Source organism: Nomascus leucogenys, chromosome 2, assembly GCF_006542625.1.
Source record: "Nomascus leucogenys isolate Asia chromosome 2, Asia_NLE_v1, whole genome shotgun sequence".
Lineage (NCBI taxonomy): Eukaryota > Metazoa > Chordata > Mammalia > Primates > Hylobatidae > Nomascus > Nomascus leucogenys.
Genome location: NC_044382.1, coordinates 9,881,016 through 9,895,939, shown reverse-complemented (window position 1 = coordinate 9,895,939; position 14,924 = coordinate 9,881,016). Strand labels below are relative to the sequence as shown.

At 45.7% G+C, this 14,924-nt stretch overlaps 1 protein-coding gene across 3 annotated transcripts in view; it reads right to left on the bottom strand.

Annotated features, from left to right (window-relative positions):
- The window catches only part of SLIT3 (slit guidance ligand 3), a 639,482-nt gene that overhangs the window by 126,724 nt on the left and 497,834 nt on the right, over positions 1 to 14,924 (bottom strand). For all 3 annotated transcript variants that reach the window (XM_030825194.1, XM_030825195.1, XM_030825202.1), the window contains one exon: positions 4,443 to 4,514. In XM_030825194.1, coding sequence (XP_030681054.1) covers positions 4,443 to 4,514 — 72 coding nt within the window. The remainder of the gene's footprint in view (positions 1 to 4,442; positions 4,515 to 14,924) is intronic.

Below are 14,924 nucleotides of genomic sequence, written 5' to 3'. Positions count from 1 at the left end.
CTTAACAAGCAAATACTCTGTATTATCCTAATCTCACTTGCCCTCAGCATGGCTGCCTATGCAAAGCATTCCAGACAAGCACGAAGGATCTGTTTAGACTGGACTAGCAGGAGGGCCTGTGTTGTCTTTTTGCCCCCTGATTATGAATTGTCCCTTCAAGGTGCTGAGACCTCTAGTTGCAAGAGGAAGCTCTGTGGCCAGCAGGGAAACCCTCTGCTTTACCTTTGGGAGGGCAAACTGGTTTTCAGTCCACAACTAGACTTCTGGATCCACCTCTCCCTACCATATGAGGTGAGATGCCTCATGGTTTGGAGGTGATGGAGAGTGGGAATTGGAGAAGTGATAGATAGTTTAGCTGGGAAATGACCTTGGTCACTTTGTCTTTTTTTTTTTTATTATTACAAAAACTGTATATTTAGGCTGGTTCAAAGGTAGTGAGTTCTCTCAATGGATTTTTCGCACTCAGTTACAGATCAAACTCCTTGTTCTACTCTTTCCTCCTTTTTCACTACTGTACTCAACTAGTCTTTTAAAAATGTATACATATTTGGTGTGCAACACAATGTTTTGATATATGCTTTCATTGTGGAATAGCTAAATCAAGCTACTTAACCTATGCATTACCTCACATGCTTATCATTTATTTGTGGTGAGAACAATTAAAACCTGCTCTCTGAGCTATTTTCAAGTATACGATACATTGTTGTTAATTACATTCACCATGTTGTATAATACAATGGATCTCTTGAACTTACTCCTCCTGTCTACCCGAAATTTTGCACCCTTTGACGCACATCTGCGTCATCTTCATCTCCACCCCACCCCCACCCCACCGGCCTCTGAACATCACCATTCTACTGTCTGCTTCTAGGAGTTCGGCTTTGTTTAGATTCCATGTATAAGTGAGAACATTTGGCACACTCTGTCTTAATTCTTAATTCTGCAAGAAGGAAACAGCAGCCCTGACAGGTGAAGTACCTGGAGCCATAAGTGACTGGACACAGCCATCTGGGCACAGAGCAAGCATCTCAAGTCTCCTATCAGCTCAAGGCCCCCTCTGCTATTTTGTTATGATGGATGCACAACATACGGCACTGAGCTGGAAGGCAGATGGGAGATGGCTCCAGCTGCCCACTGACCTCCATGCTTGACCCTGTCCCTAGCCATAGCAGCTGCTCCTAGAACTGATTCTGGGCACTGGGATGACTCTTGACCAGTGCTTCTCAAACCTCACGAGTGTAGATTAAAAATGCACTGCAGAGAGTCTGATTTGTAGGCTGGGGGGTTGGGGCTAGGAATCTGTATATGTAACACATCTCCAGGTGATTCCCATGTAGGTGGTCCCTAGGTCGTATACTTCAGGCCACAATGTTTTAGAAAATGGTCTCAAACCCACCTTGGTCCTCTGGGGCTTATAAACTGGATGATCAAGAAGGGGTAGCTTTTCCAGACTGTTTGGAATAGAGGTGGCAAATTCAAGTGCCTATAAAGGTCATGCAGGGAATATAAGTGTGAGATACTAGGAAGTCCTAGAGCTTGTGGAATGAGTTGCTCTGCCTAAGAGGATGTAAGAGAAAAGAACTCCCAATACCCCATTCTGGCACAATAATAGATAGCCCAGGTGTCAGGCCTACCAGTTAGTTAACCAAATTTGCAAGACTGAGGGGCTGTCTCCAGTGCTTTCTACTGCTTCTCTGCTTTGATACAGGTTGAGTATCACTAATCCAAAAATCCAACATCTGAAATGCTCCAAAATCTGAAACTTCCTGAGCACTGACATCACAAGTGGAAAATTCCACACCTGACCTCATGTGACTGACGGATTGCAGTCAAAACTTCATGTCATGCACAAAATTATTAAAAACTTTGTATAAATTACCTTCAGCCTATGTGTGTAAGGTGTATATGAAACATAAATGAGTTTCATATTCAGACTTGGATCCCATTCTCAAGATATCTCATTATGTATGTGAAAATATTCCAAACTCTAAAAAGTTCAGAACTCTGAAATGCTTTTGGCCCCAAGCATTTTGGATAAGGAATACTCAACCTTTTAGTTTGTACTTGGAATATTTTTTATACGAAGGTGACCACTAGGAATAGGCAGAGACAAAGCCATTCATTCAGAGATTATTCTTTTTTTTTTCTCCTCCTCCCCTTTTTTCTTTTCTTTTTTTTTTCTTTTTTGGTAAGAGATAAGAGCAGGATGTAGTTCAGTCACAGCTGAGGGGGAAACTTCCTCCTATTAGATATTAGGGATACATTGGTCATGTATATTTAGGAAAAATTAGGGTTTTGAAATCCATTCTCACCAGGGACCCTACCTCTCCCAAACCATTGATTGCACTTCAATCTAGATTTCTGAAGTTCCATTAGTTGAACATTTTTAAGTGTGCTCTCTTCTCTATTGCCATCCTCTTGGGGTAAAAAAGGGCATCATAATAAATATCAGTAGCATCATAAGTGATCAAAAATTAAATTCACTTTCCAGGTCGTGACTGAGAAGGTCTTATGAATTTTGAATGCACAGATCATGACAAGTCCAATAGGATGGAGGAGGAACAGTAAAACATAGTCAAGCTTTAAATTACCTGGACTTCACAAAAAATTAGAGCAGTAACTTAAATCATGCAGGAGATATAGGTTGGGGCAGTGACTGAACTTGTCATTTTTCACTGAAATTACTATCTGGCTGCATAATCAAGCTGAGCTTTAAAAATGAATTGGGGGGGGGGGTGCATGGAGAGCAGGCGGGGGAAGCAGGGACACCAGGAGATTAATGGCCTGAGGTTTTAAATATTAAGGCCTATATTTATACAGCTCCTCCAGCAGGAATGCTGCCAAAGGGAGGGAAGAAGTACGTGCTTCGAGCTGCCTCATTATGTTGGTTTCCACTTCTGGAATTGCACCAGGAGAAAAGCTTGTTTGGTTTGGATTTCCAGGGAGATGGGAAGTCGGCTTCCCAAGATCTGAGGGTAAAGCCTGCCAATGCCACTGTTTCGCAGGGATATTTATTTTTAACATAAAAGGAATCAGCGACACTTAACCTCTTTAATGTGGGCCCTCCCACTCAAGGGAAAGCAATGAATCAGCCTCGTGTGGAAGGAAGAAGCAGGACCGAGTCCATGCATATTTCTACCTGACTCTCTCCTTCCTCTGTGGGAGGATGAGGTGTAGGGGGATGCAAAAAGAGTAAGTGGAATGAAAACAGCAACTTGGTTACTGGGCTCTGCTAAATGATTTCTTAGCCTGAAAAAGGGAAGAAGTATCTGTCCAGAATTTTAATACCTGTGATGGCAATGGTTGGGCTGTTTCTGAATCCTACTGGCCTCCCTGCAGAGCCCCCAGCTCTGAGTGACTCACAGAGAACTGCTCAAGGTCGTCATGGGATGGGGAAGAATGATGACATTGTCACATGGTGGGGATGAGGGCGGTGATGCAATGGTGCCCTCCAAGCTGCCGTGGTGAGGGAGGAACAGCAGGGTTGGTGTCACCCGGCATTGATGTAATGCAATGGTGGAGTGATGTGACTTACAGAGGTAATGGGGATGTAGGGAGTGCTCACATGTTGGCCGTACCCTCCAAGGCTTCTCATTTCATGCAGGAAGAACAGAAAGTCTGTACCATGGTCTAAGGACGCATGTGATCTAGTACCAACCTTTCCAACATAAGCCCCATCCTCTCCCCTCACTTGTTCCACTCCTTGCTATTCCACAAACCATCGACACATGCTCCCTAAGGCCTTTCACTTGCTTTTCCTGCTGCCTGGGACAGTCTTTCCTGAGAGCTCAGGGCTCACTCCCTTCCTTCCTTTAGGCCACCGGCACATAGAGACCTTCATAGGCACACCTACCTAAAAGACACCCTCCCACCATCACTGATACTCTGATTTCTGATATTTGTTTCTTTATTTTCTGCATTCTTCCACTCGAATGCAAGCTCCGTGGGAGTAGACTTGGTTTCTGTTCACTGCTCTACCCATAGATCCTTGCTTGCAGCAGACATTCACTCGGTATTTGTTACATGAATGTATGCATGGTTGTAGGGATGCTGGTGACAGTGGTGTAGACAGCTGCGGGGCCACCGTCACGTCTCTGCTGAAACTCCTATTTTAGGTCCACATCACTGGAGCCAAGGGACAATATAAATGGTGATATGGATTTTCCAGGCTAATTCGTCTCTACCTCCCACACAGATAATTTTACTTTGCTTTAGTTGGAGAGGCTCTTAGTGCTGCATGTCCAAGCCCACACACCTCACAATCTTCAGGAAACGCTTCCACATCTTACCTCCCAAGCTTAGGACAGTGTTCCAGGTCTGAAACAGAACTGCCCAGGAGGAATGGACATGGTCCGTCACCTGGACAGGTTGCCCACTACACATTGCAAACAACCCCGGAAATTGAAAACATTTGGGCTCATTTCTCCACAGGGGAAACTCACATTCGCTTCAGTTTCTTGTACTGGGTGAAGGCTCCTGCAGGGATGGCTTTGATGGAGTTCTGTTCTAGGCGTCTGGGAAACAGAGCAGAGAAGAGTGAATTAACCATCCACCTGTCAACAAGTGGTCACTGAGGGCTACTGTGTTCTCTGGCCTTAAGGACAGGGAGGTCTTTCTTGTCACAGGTGCACGGTCTGGTTGTGGGAGACCAGACAAAGCACTGCAGCAGCCAGAGAACTCAGGTCCTAGTACATGGAGCACCCGTCCAAGGGTCTAACTCTCCTTGGAGAAAGCTGGAAAGGATGACCTTTCCTTGAGGATTTTTGATTCTTGCTTATTATCAACCGCCTTTGGCAGCAGCTGTCTTCTTCAGAGAAAGCTGTACAAGTAACCAAGCAGAATGCGGAATAAGTCAAAGGGATAAAGAGAAGGAAGAGTAAAAAGAGATGGACCATGGGCCAGCAATGCTTATCTGTCATGAACCGTGTCACTACTCAGTTAAACAGTCAGCCACACTGCTAATGGGGCAGAAATGTCAATGGTTGACTTCATTTCTAAGCTTTTCCATGGGCTGTTTGAATACAGCGCAGGAACAGCCTTAACATCTTTAGGCTCCCAGCCTGACATTCATCAAACTGGCTCCCTGACATCCTGCAAGGCCCAGGGGCCCAGACTGGACCACTCCCCTGGGCTGCTGCTGGAATCTGTGCCTTTAACCTCTTACGGAGTTTCCTGAAATGCTTCCTCTCCTATTACTTTGAAAGGAACAAGAGACGCTGCAGGCCCAGGGCCCAGAACTTCCTTGGAAGAGAAGGGGCCGTGGGGAATGAGTGAGCATTTCCATTCTTTATTCTTTCATCTCTCAAATGACTTCCTGTCACCAAGAACAGGTGTGGTGGGAAACAGGCATGTGGGGGAGGCGGGGTGCTCTGTTAGGTGTGATGAATGGCACCCTGGCCCAGGCTCAGGATCTCATCCTCATCCATCTCCCTTCTCTCCAAGGTGCAGATCTTTTCATCACCTCCTCATTTGGCCTTGATGCTCCCCAAACCCTCAGCTGGGAAGACACACAAAAAAGTGTGTGTGGCAGGGGATGCAGTGGGAGCAAAAGGGATAGATGGGAGGAACGGGCTTCCTTGAAGCCTACAGCTAGTGGATGCACATTTCTGGCTGGGATGAACCCATTCATCTTGAAGAGTAATCCCCGCTGTAGAGTGGGGGAGACAGTCGTATTAATTTGTGCCTCTGCGATCTCATCTTCATTGGGAGAACAGAGTATTTGTTACTGGAACCACTAATGGAGCAGTTTGCCAGCAATTTTCCCATTTCAAACAACATCTCAGCTGCTAATGTGGAATGGTTTGTCAGGCCAACCCATAACACAGACAAATCACTCTCCAGGCAAAAGGAAGGGGGAAAGCGGGGAGAAAGGGGAAAGGCGGGTGAGAAGAGAGAGGGAGTATCAGGACATATCATTCTTGGCTGCCGGATGAATAGAGTCTACAAATGAGACTGCCACGGTCTATTAACAATGCCTTTGTACCCTGCTGGAGGGGGGCAGGGAGTGCACTTTACTGGGAGCACAGTCACGGGCCTGGCTGGCCAGCTCACAGAGAGCCACAAAAGCTTGCCACAGGGTCTCAGGGACTGTGGGCTACTGGATACAGCCACCCACAGAGACAGCAGACTTGAGGCAGCCTGCCTCGCCTGAGAATTTCCAAGGACATGTTCATTTTCCAGCTGAGCATAGAGTTCAGTAGAGATTTCTTAGCCAAGGCAGCAGCTGCATGGATCTCTGGGGCTGCCAGTCAGGTGGTGCGTGCTCTCCAGGAATCCCGTCATTCACCTGCCACTGTGGCGAGAGATTTCAGCTGGATGATGCCTCCAGGGAAAGCCACTGTCTGTAACAATGGCAACCCCCTCAGTTTTTGCAAGAGGATCCACTGCTCCCAATTGCAGGCCAATGAGCCTATGCAAGTCAGGCCAGCACTGGGTGTGAGGTCTGCGGGCTCTCTATGCAGTTCCTAATTAATTACCCTCCATCTTAATGATGGGTGCAAGAATTGAGGGAGAGATAAATCAATGAACGTGATGTGATGCTGGCCCCAAGGAGTTTGAGAATCTGATGAGAGAGACCAGCCCAAGAGCATCACAGAACCAAATTTTATTGCTACCATAATAAACATCAAGAGCCATCATTTATGGGGTCTAGTTGACTATGTCTATTATCTCTTTTAATCCTTCGACTTGTGAGGTAAACCATATTGGCCCCATTTTGCAGATGAGGAAAAGAAAACCTGGAGGAATCAAACAGCTTGTCCAAAGTGACAGGGCCAGGAACTGGCAGAACTGATAACTCTGTTTCTATCCATTGGATATGCTGCCTCTATATATTTGTGAAAATGGAGGAACTGAAGGGGACTTTCTCAAAGTCACAGAACAGTTTAAGGGATTAGGGCCCCAGGGCTCACACACTGAGACATCATGCAGTCTCTGTGGAAGAAGGTATTCAGGGAAAAGCTGCAGGAGCCCAGAGAAGATGAAATAAAGATGTGAATATACATAAGACATGCAAATGGAGTACAAAGGTGTGGCTTCTGAACGAAGAAAAGAGAATTCCAGGCTTAGCCTGTTAAGCCTGGCAGAGATCTTGCTCTGCATCCTGCACCCCTCACACTTGCTCACTTTGGCTTTTGGTTTTTTCTTCTTCTTCTTCTTCTTTTTTTTAAGAGACAGAGTCTTGCTCTGTCACCCAGGCTAGAGTGCAGTGGTGTGATCATGACTCACTGCAGCCTTGAACGCCTGGGCTCAAGTGATCCTCCCACCTCAGCTTCTTGAGTAGCTAGGACCACAGGCTCGTATTACCATGCCTGGCTAATTTTTAACTTTTATTTCTGTGAGACAGGGGTCTCACTATATTGGCCAGGCTTATCTCAAACTCCTGGCTTCAAGCAATCCTCCTGCCTCAGCATCCCAAAGTGCTGAGATGATAGGTGTGAGCCACCACGCCTGGCCTGAGTTTCATGCTTGTCTGCAGTCACTCAGCTTCTCAGGCTGTTTTGGGCACTGGCTGAACACCCAGCCCCTCCCAGAGTGCCAAGGCCATTGCATGATGAGGGTCAACCCTGCCCCAGGAGGCAGCAAGAATTTGTCTGCAGTGGGAGCATGGTTGCGAACAGTTTGTGTACCTTCAATGTAAAGTAAAGGAAAGGAGAGGGATAACCATAACCACCACCACCACCAAGAGCTATGATAGATCAGGTGCTTAGATGTTAGGCACCAGGCTGAGAGTTTCACATGGTTTGTCTAACTTAACAGTTACATTCTATGAGGCAGATCTTATTAATTATTACCACCTCCACATTAAACATGAGAAAATTGAGGCTCAGAGAGATTAAGTCACTTGCCCAAATTCACAAAGTCAGGGAGAGGTTGAGCTGGGTCTCAAAGCCAAGTTCATCTGACTTCAAAGCCCAAACTCTCAATCACCAGGCTTTGCTGAGTGCCATTTGGAGCTGAAAGGCCTTCATTTTCTTAGTCCTTTCCAGCTCATCCACAGGGAAAATGGCCCCTGTCATGGAAGCAAGGTTGGAAAGTGTGCACACATGTGTGCGTGTTCGCATGCAGTCTCTGTGCAGCAGGTACCCCTGGAAGGCTTTGCACTTAGCCTAGTCCTGCAATCTAGAACAAGGATGCAAAGGTCCAGACTCCTGGTGTGAAAAGCTCAATGGAAAGGACAAAAAGAAGCATTCGCATCAGCAAAACCCGTCACATTTAGGGATGTGTCTGAAGCCAACAGCTGATTTAGGTCTCTCTTAACCGGCACATGTGTCTTTCTTTGTCTGGCAAACATTCTTCAGGCTGCAAACTGATTTAATAGAACTAGCATAAAAACAAACATACAAATCAAACATCTGAGAGTCTTCCCGCACAGCAAAAACAATGGGAACATCTGATGGGGATTTCAGCCATTTGTGCTCTGTATTGATTTACCCTAGTTCCTCAGATGCTTTCTTAATGATCTGTCATTTGCAAACATGTGACTAAACACAATATGTTTCTAGCAATACAGAAGTCAACATGATGCCAGGGAGACTGGCAGGGGCATGGCCGGCGCAGGGGCATGTCTGCAAGTCACCTGGTGAAAATGTCCTGGAGTGTGTGGAAACATTGGTGGTGGTGGTGGTGTTGATAATATGATGAACATTTACCATTTATTGAGGGCTTCTGATATGTCAGACACTGTCTTCCTCACACACTGGCTCAAATTATTTTTTTCAACAGTACTGTGAACCAAGTAGTATTATTAATATACTCATTTTACAGATGAGGAAATAAGGGTACAAAGAGGTCAATTTTCCTAAGGTCAGGTAGCTAGTGAATGGTGGAGCCTGAATTTGAATCCAGGTTGGTCTGGTTGAAGTGCCTGTGTTCTTAACCCTTAGGCTATCCTGCTTCCCACCCAGAAGCCACTTTTGTGGTTTCTTAACTTTTTCCCATCTCTCTCAGCCTTCCTTGACTTGGGAACTCTTGTTAGGATGTCCAGATCACGCTGAAGGAAGGAAGCCCCACGTTTATTCTTCCTTTAAGTCATCCTGGGCTAGTTGGTTGCACCACACAACTTAGACCCCAAAGGTTCAGTTCCTGATGCTTCCCTGTGCTGGAAGAAGGCTGAAAAGGAAGGTTCCTTTCAAGGTTATGCTCTGGGCCCACCTTCTGGGGCAGTCCCTTTCTGGCCTCTCTCTTTCTTTACCATTGGTCCTCATGGTTCTTTAGGAAGGTACACTGTTGGCTGGGCGCGGTGGCTCACGCCTGTAATCCCAGCAGTTTGGGAGGCTGAGGCGGTTGGATCACCTGAGTTCAGGAGTTTGAGACCAGCCTGGCCAACATGGTGAAACCCCATCTCTACTAAAAATACAAAAAATTAGCTGGGCGTGGTGGTGGGTGTCTCTAATCCCAGCTACTTGGGAGGCTGAGACAGGAGAATCACTTGAACCTGGGAGGCAGAGGTTGCAGTGAGCCGAGATCACACCATTGCACTCTAGCCAGGGCAATGAGAGCAAAATTCTGTCTCAAAAAAAAAGGAAGAAAGAAAGGTAGAGTGTATTAGACTCTCCCATCCAGTTTATATGTGTGATCCATAGAGAAGATGAGGAATGTAGGCATATCTGAGAAAAGCCATTCCCAACCTGTGCTGTGTGTAGACACCTGGTATTGCCTACAAAAAGCAGAGGTACAGACACAGCACAGAGCCAGATTGGCTTTTCTTATTCTATGCATGGGCTCAGATGCTACAGAGGAAATTATTTTTTTTGTCTTAGAAAAAAATGAAGAATTGCACGGGAACTTGAGACTAAATCATTCTGTGATGACACACACATATACATGTGCATATGTTTTGGCTTTTTACATTCTTTTTAGTAGCTTCCAAACAGTGCAGTGTGCTCACTTTCTCCATGTTATGTTATTTAATCTTCATGGGAGATTTCTAGGTAGGTATGATGACCCCCTTTATGCAAAGTGGGGAACTGAATGAGGCATGAAGATGTTAAGGAATGTGCTTAAAGTAAGAGGCACAACAAGGATTCAAACCCCCAAGTATGGATCCCAAGGCTCTGTTCCCAGCCAGTCTGTCCGATCAGCTTCTCCTTCGTACCACCTGCTCCCATCCCACCCTATCACCCCTCCTTCCATGTGGCAGTCCCTCACATGGAAACCTGGTGCTCTCAGAAAATCCAAGAGTCACTGATGTCTATGATTTCTAGAGCATTCCAGCTCTCTGGTTCTGTTTGCTGGCTTGTTTTGTTGTGTTTTTAATTCTGTGTGTCTTTTAAACCCCCGGTGGCTGGTAAGAATGGAATATTTGCTATTGTTAAGCGGCTGCCTCCCTATCTGAGAGAGACAATGTGGTTAAGGGGAGGCAGGGTGAAAACTGGGGCAATTTCCCCTGCCACATGCTCTCACTTATGATTGGACATGGAAGCCTGTCCATAGCCTTTCTTCATGGAAGACATTTAGCTTCCATAGCAGAAGATATGAGACATGGTGTACCACCATGGGGAGATACAGAGCAAAAGTGGAAGAAGATGGGACTCTAAGGACAGATGGTCCCTCCAGAGCTTTTGAAGACTCATGAGGGCGTCTGAAGACCACAGAGCAGAGGAACATGTGGGTCTCTGGGGCTTCCCATAATCTAACCCTGCTGGAAGCCAGAGCTGGTTCAGAGAACCGACAGGGGGCAGTGAGAACGGTGCCATTGGTGGGAGCTCAGCTTCGAAGAAAATCTGCAGTGAATCATCATCTCACTGTGGGTTCTCTGGAAGAAAACTATTTTTAGAGGAATTGGCTCTGGTATTCGGGGACACCAGCACACACTCCTCTGAGCTGCTTTGGCTTTGGAAAACATCGAAGAGAGTCTGTGAGACTGTTTTGCATGAGAGATAGGCAACCCCCTCCCCTTCCCCTAAAGTTGGGGAGGGCAGAGCCCCTCCCAAGGTTAAGGCAATTTAAGAGAATCACTAGTAGCTAAGGATTGAGAAGAGGGAGTGGAGAGCTTAACACAGTACTAAGCATTCCTAAGGAGGAAGCACAAATCTGGATTATATGGGTGGCCATGGACAAGGGGTGGAATTCTCAATAAGAAAAAAAAAAAGCCACATTTGGATGTCTTTGGAATGATAAATCAGGTATCTCCTATTCACCCTGGGGTGCATCCTGCTGTTTCAACCCTCTGCTCCCTTTTTTCTCATCTTCCCACCCATCTGCTGACCTCTCACATGGTAAAAGACTTTTAGGCCATCACACAGGTCCCCAGGTACATAGAAGAAGCAGGATCCCCCCTCCAACCTGCTCTTAAGTTCTCTCTTACATGTCACCTCTCGAACTGCCCTACCCAACCATAGAAACTTGCCGCCTCTGCTTTAATTTTTCAGTTTCATTTTATCACAGAGGAGGAGGAGGCAAGCACAGCAAGAAAAGTCCTGGGCAATCCATCTGGTAGACCGTGGGTGCCCAATACAGAGGGGCAGTCTTATTTACATATATGAATACATTTGCATGAAGACGAGCTACTCCCAGGTTCAAGTCATAATGCAAGTGGCTAGCCTAGTTCCAGAACCTATTCTCTCAACCATAACCCTTCAAAGAACTGACCTATGTTAACGGAGGGATCTTTTGTGTAGGTAGCGCCAGCTCCTAGGATGTGGTGTCTAATCATTGTCATCACCTAATAAAGGTCGTGGTGACAGTTGTCGTAGTTGCCAGTATGAACTAACAATGAGCATTGCTAATATAGTATATCCTATGCGCCAGACACAATGCTAAGCATTTTACTATATTCGTTCACCTAACTTTCATAAGAACCAGTAAGGAGGTGCCATTAGCCTCTGCGTTTTGCAACTGAGGAAACCAAGGCTCAGAAAAGTTATCTGCCCATGGCTACAAGGCAGAGCCAAAGCTGGAATGTATGTCTGCTGGGATCCACAGTCTATACTCTTAACCTCTTGGTTGTTTGTCTCTGCTTACTTCTGGAAACACTCTAGCTAGGATGGTCATTCTCAGACTTTTGGATTTCAAAGACTAGGTGGTGACAAGACCTTTTATTTTGCCAATTATGGCAATCTGTGTGTGTCTACTATAGGATACACATAAAGTATAATTATACAATAATTACACATATATAACACACAGGGACTACTCTGTCTTCAGTGGCTATCATTTTATAAAATAAAAGACATTTTTAAAAGCGATGATAACAAAATAAGGAAGTCCAAAACCTTAAAGGATGCTCCTTTAAACTGAATATTTTTGCTCAATAGAAAAATACCACATTGTTCTTGTTTTTCTCACTTTACCTGATATCAGAGAAAAACTCAGTTAAAATAGACAGGCTTTTGGCAATTACTGCTCTAGCTTGTCAATGTTGCTTTTAAAATTCAACACATCCAGGTGTGAGTCCAACCTTCCAGGTATGGTCTGGCCTGCACAGAGCCCACCTCTGATGTTGTTATCTGCAATTTCTCTCTCCTGGAGAGCTGAGCTGTGTATCCATGAGGTCCAAACTGAGAGTATAGAGATGTGAAGTGGAAGGGGGGTGGCAGGCCCAGAGCCCCTCAATCAGGGCTGGGGTGGGCTCACAGGCTATAGCCTGGCTACCTGGACTGGACTCTTTCATCAGACTGCAGTTTGGGAACCTAGCCAAGGGACGGTCTGTGGCTGCCAAAGAGAAAAAAACCTGGCAGATGGAAGGAGAAAAGAATAAGGTAGGGCAGGGAAGGAAAGGAACGATCCATAGGAATCTGAAATGAGATGAGGGCTGGCAGGAATTCTGTCTTGAACATCCACTGTGGGAGGGCCAGAGGCCCACTGTGGCATGGATGTTGAGGGAAGGGAAGTGAAGGTTAACTGGGCAGAGAAAAAGATGGGCGGAGTGGGGAAGAGAAGTGGGAAGATCATGGGTAGGGCAAGGGGGAGAAGGGGAGAAATGCATCAAGGGAGGGAGAAAATGATGAAGGGGAGGCCGGGCACGGTGGCTCACACCTGTAATCCCAGCACTTTAGGAGGCCGAGGCGGGTGGATCACCTGAGGTCAGGAGTTCAAGACCAGCCTGGCCGACATGATAAAACCCCATCTTTACTAAAAGTACAAAAAAATTTGCTGGGTGTGGTGGCAGGCACCTATAATCCCAGCTACTTTGGGAGGCTGAGGCAGGAGAATTGCTTGACCCCAGGAGGCGGAGGTTGCAGTGAGCCAAAATTGTGCCATTATACTCCAGCCTGGGCGAGAAGAGTAAAACTCTGTCTCAAAAAAAAAAAAAAAAAAAAAAAAAGATAAAAGAGAAACAGTGCAACAAGGAAAGTGGGCAAGGACAGGAAAGAGGAGGAATGATGGAAGGAGGGAGATACTTAAAGTAAATTAGATAGTATGTTGGAAGGCCGTAGGAGGAGCAGGAGAGGTAGGTGAGGGCTAAGTAGACTCTATAGAGGGAGAGCTCTCTAAAGCTAGAGCACTGGACCACAGGGACTGAAGGAGAGGTGCATTAAAACCCTAAGGGAACGAATAGTCAGCATTTGTGGAAAGGAAGGTGGAGGGCGGCAGAAGGCGGACAGGGCAGGCAGAAAGGACTCTTTACTGACCAGCTCCTGCCTGCCAGAGGTGTGGAGGCACAGGCTGTGTCTACTACGGCTGGAAAATGGGACTGTAAAGGAATCAAAGAAAAGCTGGCAAAGTAGGTGAAGAAGGAAGAAGCGAAGTCTCCACTCCACTGTGGTAAGTCATATGCTTCTTCCCATTTCAATCAAGGTAAAGCCAAAGTCTTTAAAACGTCCCAGGATGTGGCCCCTCCTTACCTCTCTGATCTCATCCCCTGTTATCATCCCTTTTGTCTACTCTACTCCAGCCACACTGGCTTTCTGAAGCATCAGGCCCACTCCAGCCTCAGGGCCTTTGTACATGCGATTCCCTCAACCTATAATACTCTTCCTCCAGATAGCCATTTGGTTCTCTCGCTTATTTCATGTCCTTTTCTTGTTCTATTTTTCTCCGTAGAATCTACCTTCTGATGTGTTATCTAACTTACTTTACTTTGTTGTTTGTTTATCCCCTCCACCACTAGAATGCAAGTGTTATACAGGCAGAAATGTGTCTGTTTTGTTTGTTTCTGTCTTTCCAAGCACAGAACAATGACAGGAAAATAGTGGGCTCACAACAGATGTTTACTGAATGAATACAAGAATGAATGAAAGAGTCAATGGCCATCAATTGGAATGCATTGGGAACAGAAGGGCACACACAGGGAAGGGGAAGAGGAGGAGGAGGAAGAGGAGGAAAGGAGAACGGGGGGAGATTATGACAAAGCAGAAAGGCAGGTGGAATATGTATCTTTTATTTGGAGGGAATTTACTTACTGATGTTCTCAGTAGAAGGGCTCCATATAATGATCTTTTTAATCAAGCCAACTAAAGGTGAAGGCAGAAAAATGAAAACAACTGTTGCTATTTAAAGAGTAATCTTGAGGTAAATGTTGACTGGTCCTCTACTCATTTTAGAATGAGATACTGGCCATTTTCTAATGTATGAGGGGAGAGTGGACTAGACCGAACTATGTGGACAAACACATTTTACTGGAATTTTTGACATTCATGTATACACAGAGACAAAAACAACCTTGTGTCGTTACCTAAAAAAGATCTAATCTAGACGACAAAAATCAGATTTGAGATAATTAAGAGCTCAGTCCCCCTCTCAGATGATGGTAGCTAAGAAATGAGTGAATCATTTGCTTACATCCCACCACTTCCACCACTATTTTACAGAGAACCTGCCCATGTGCTGAGGACCGTATGAAGGGCTCCACATGTAGTATTACATTCAGTTTCCACAATGACCCACTGAGGTGTCATACTATAATTATCACATTAATATAGGTGCGAAAACAAAGGATGAAAGAGACATTATTTTACCTGAAGTCACACAGCTAGTAAACG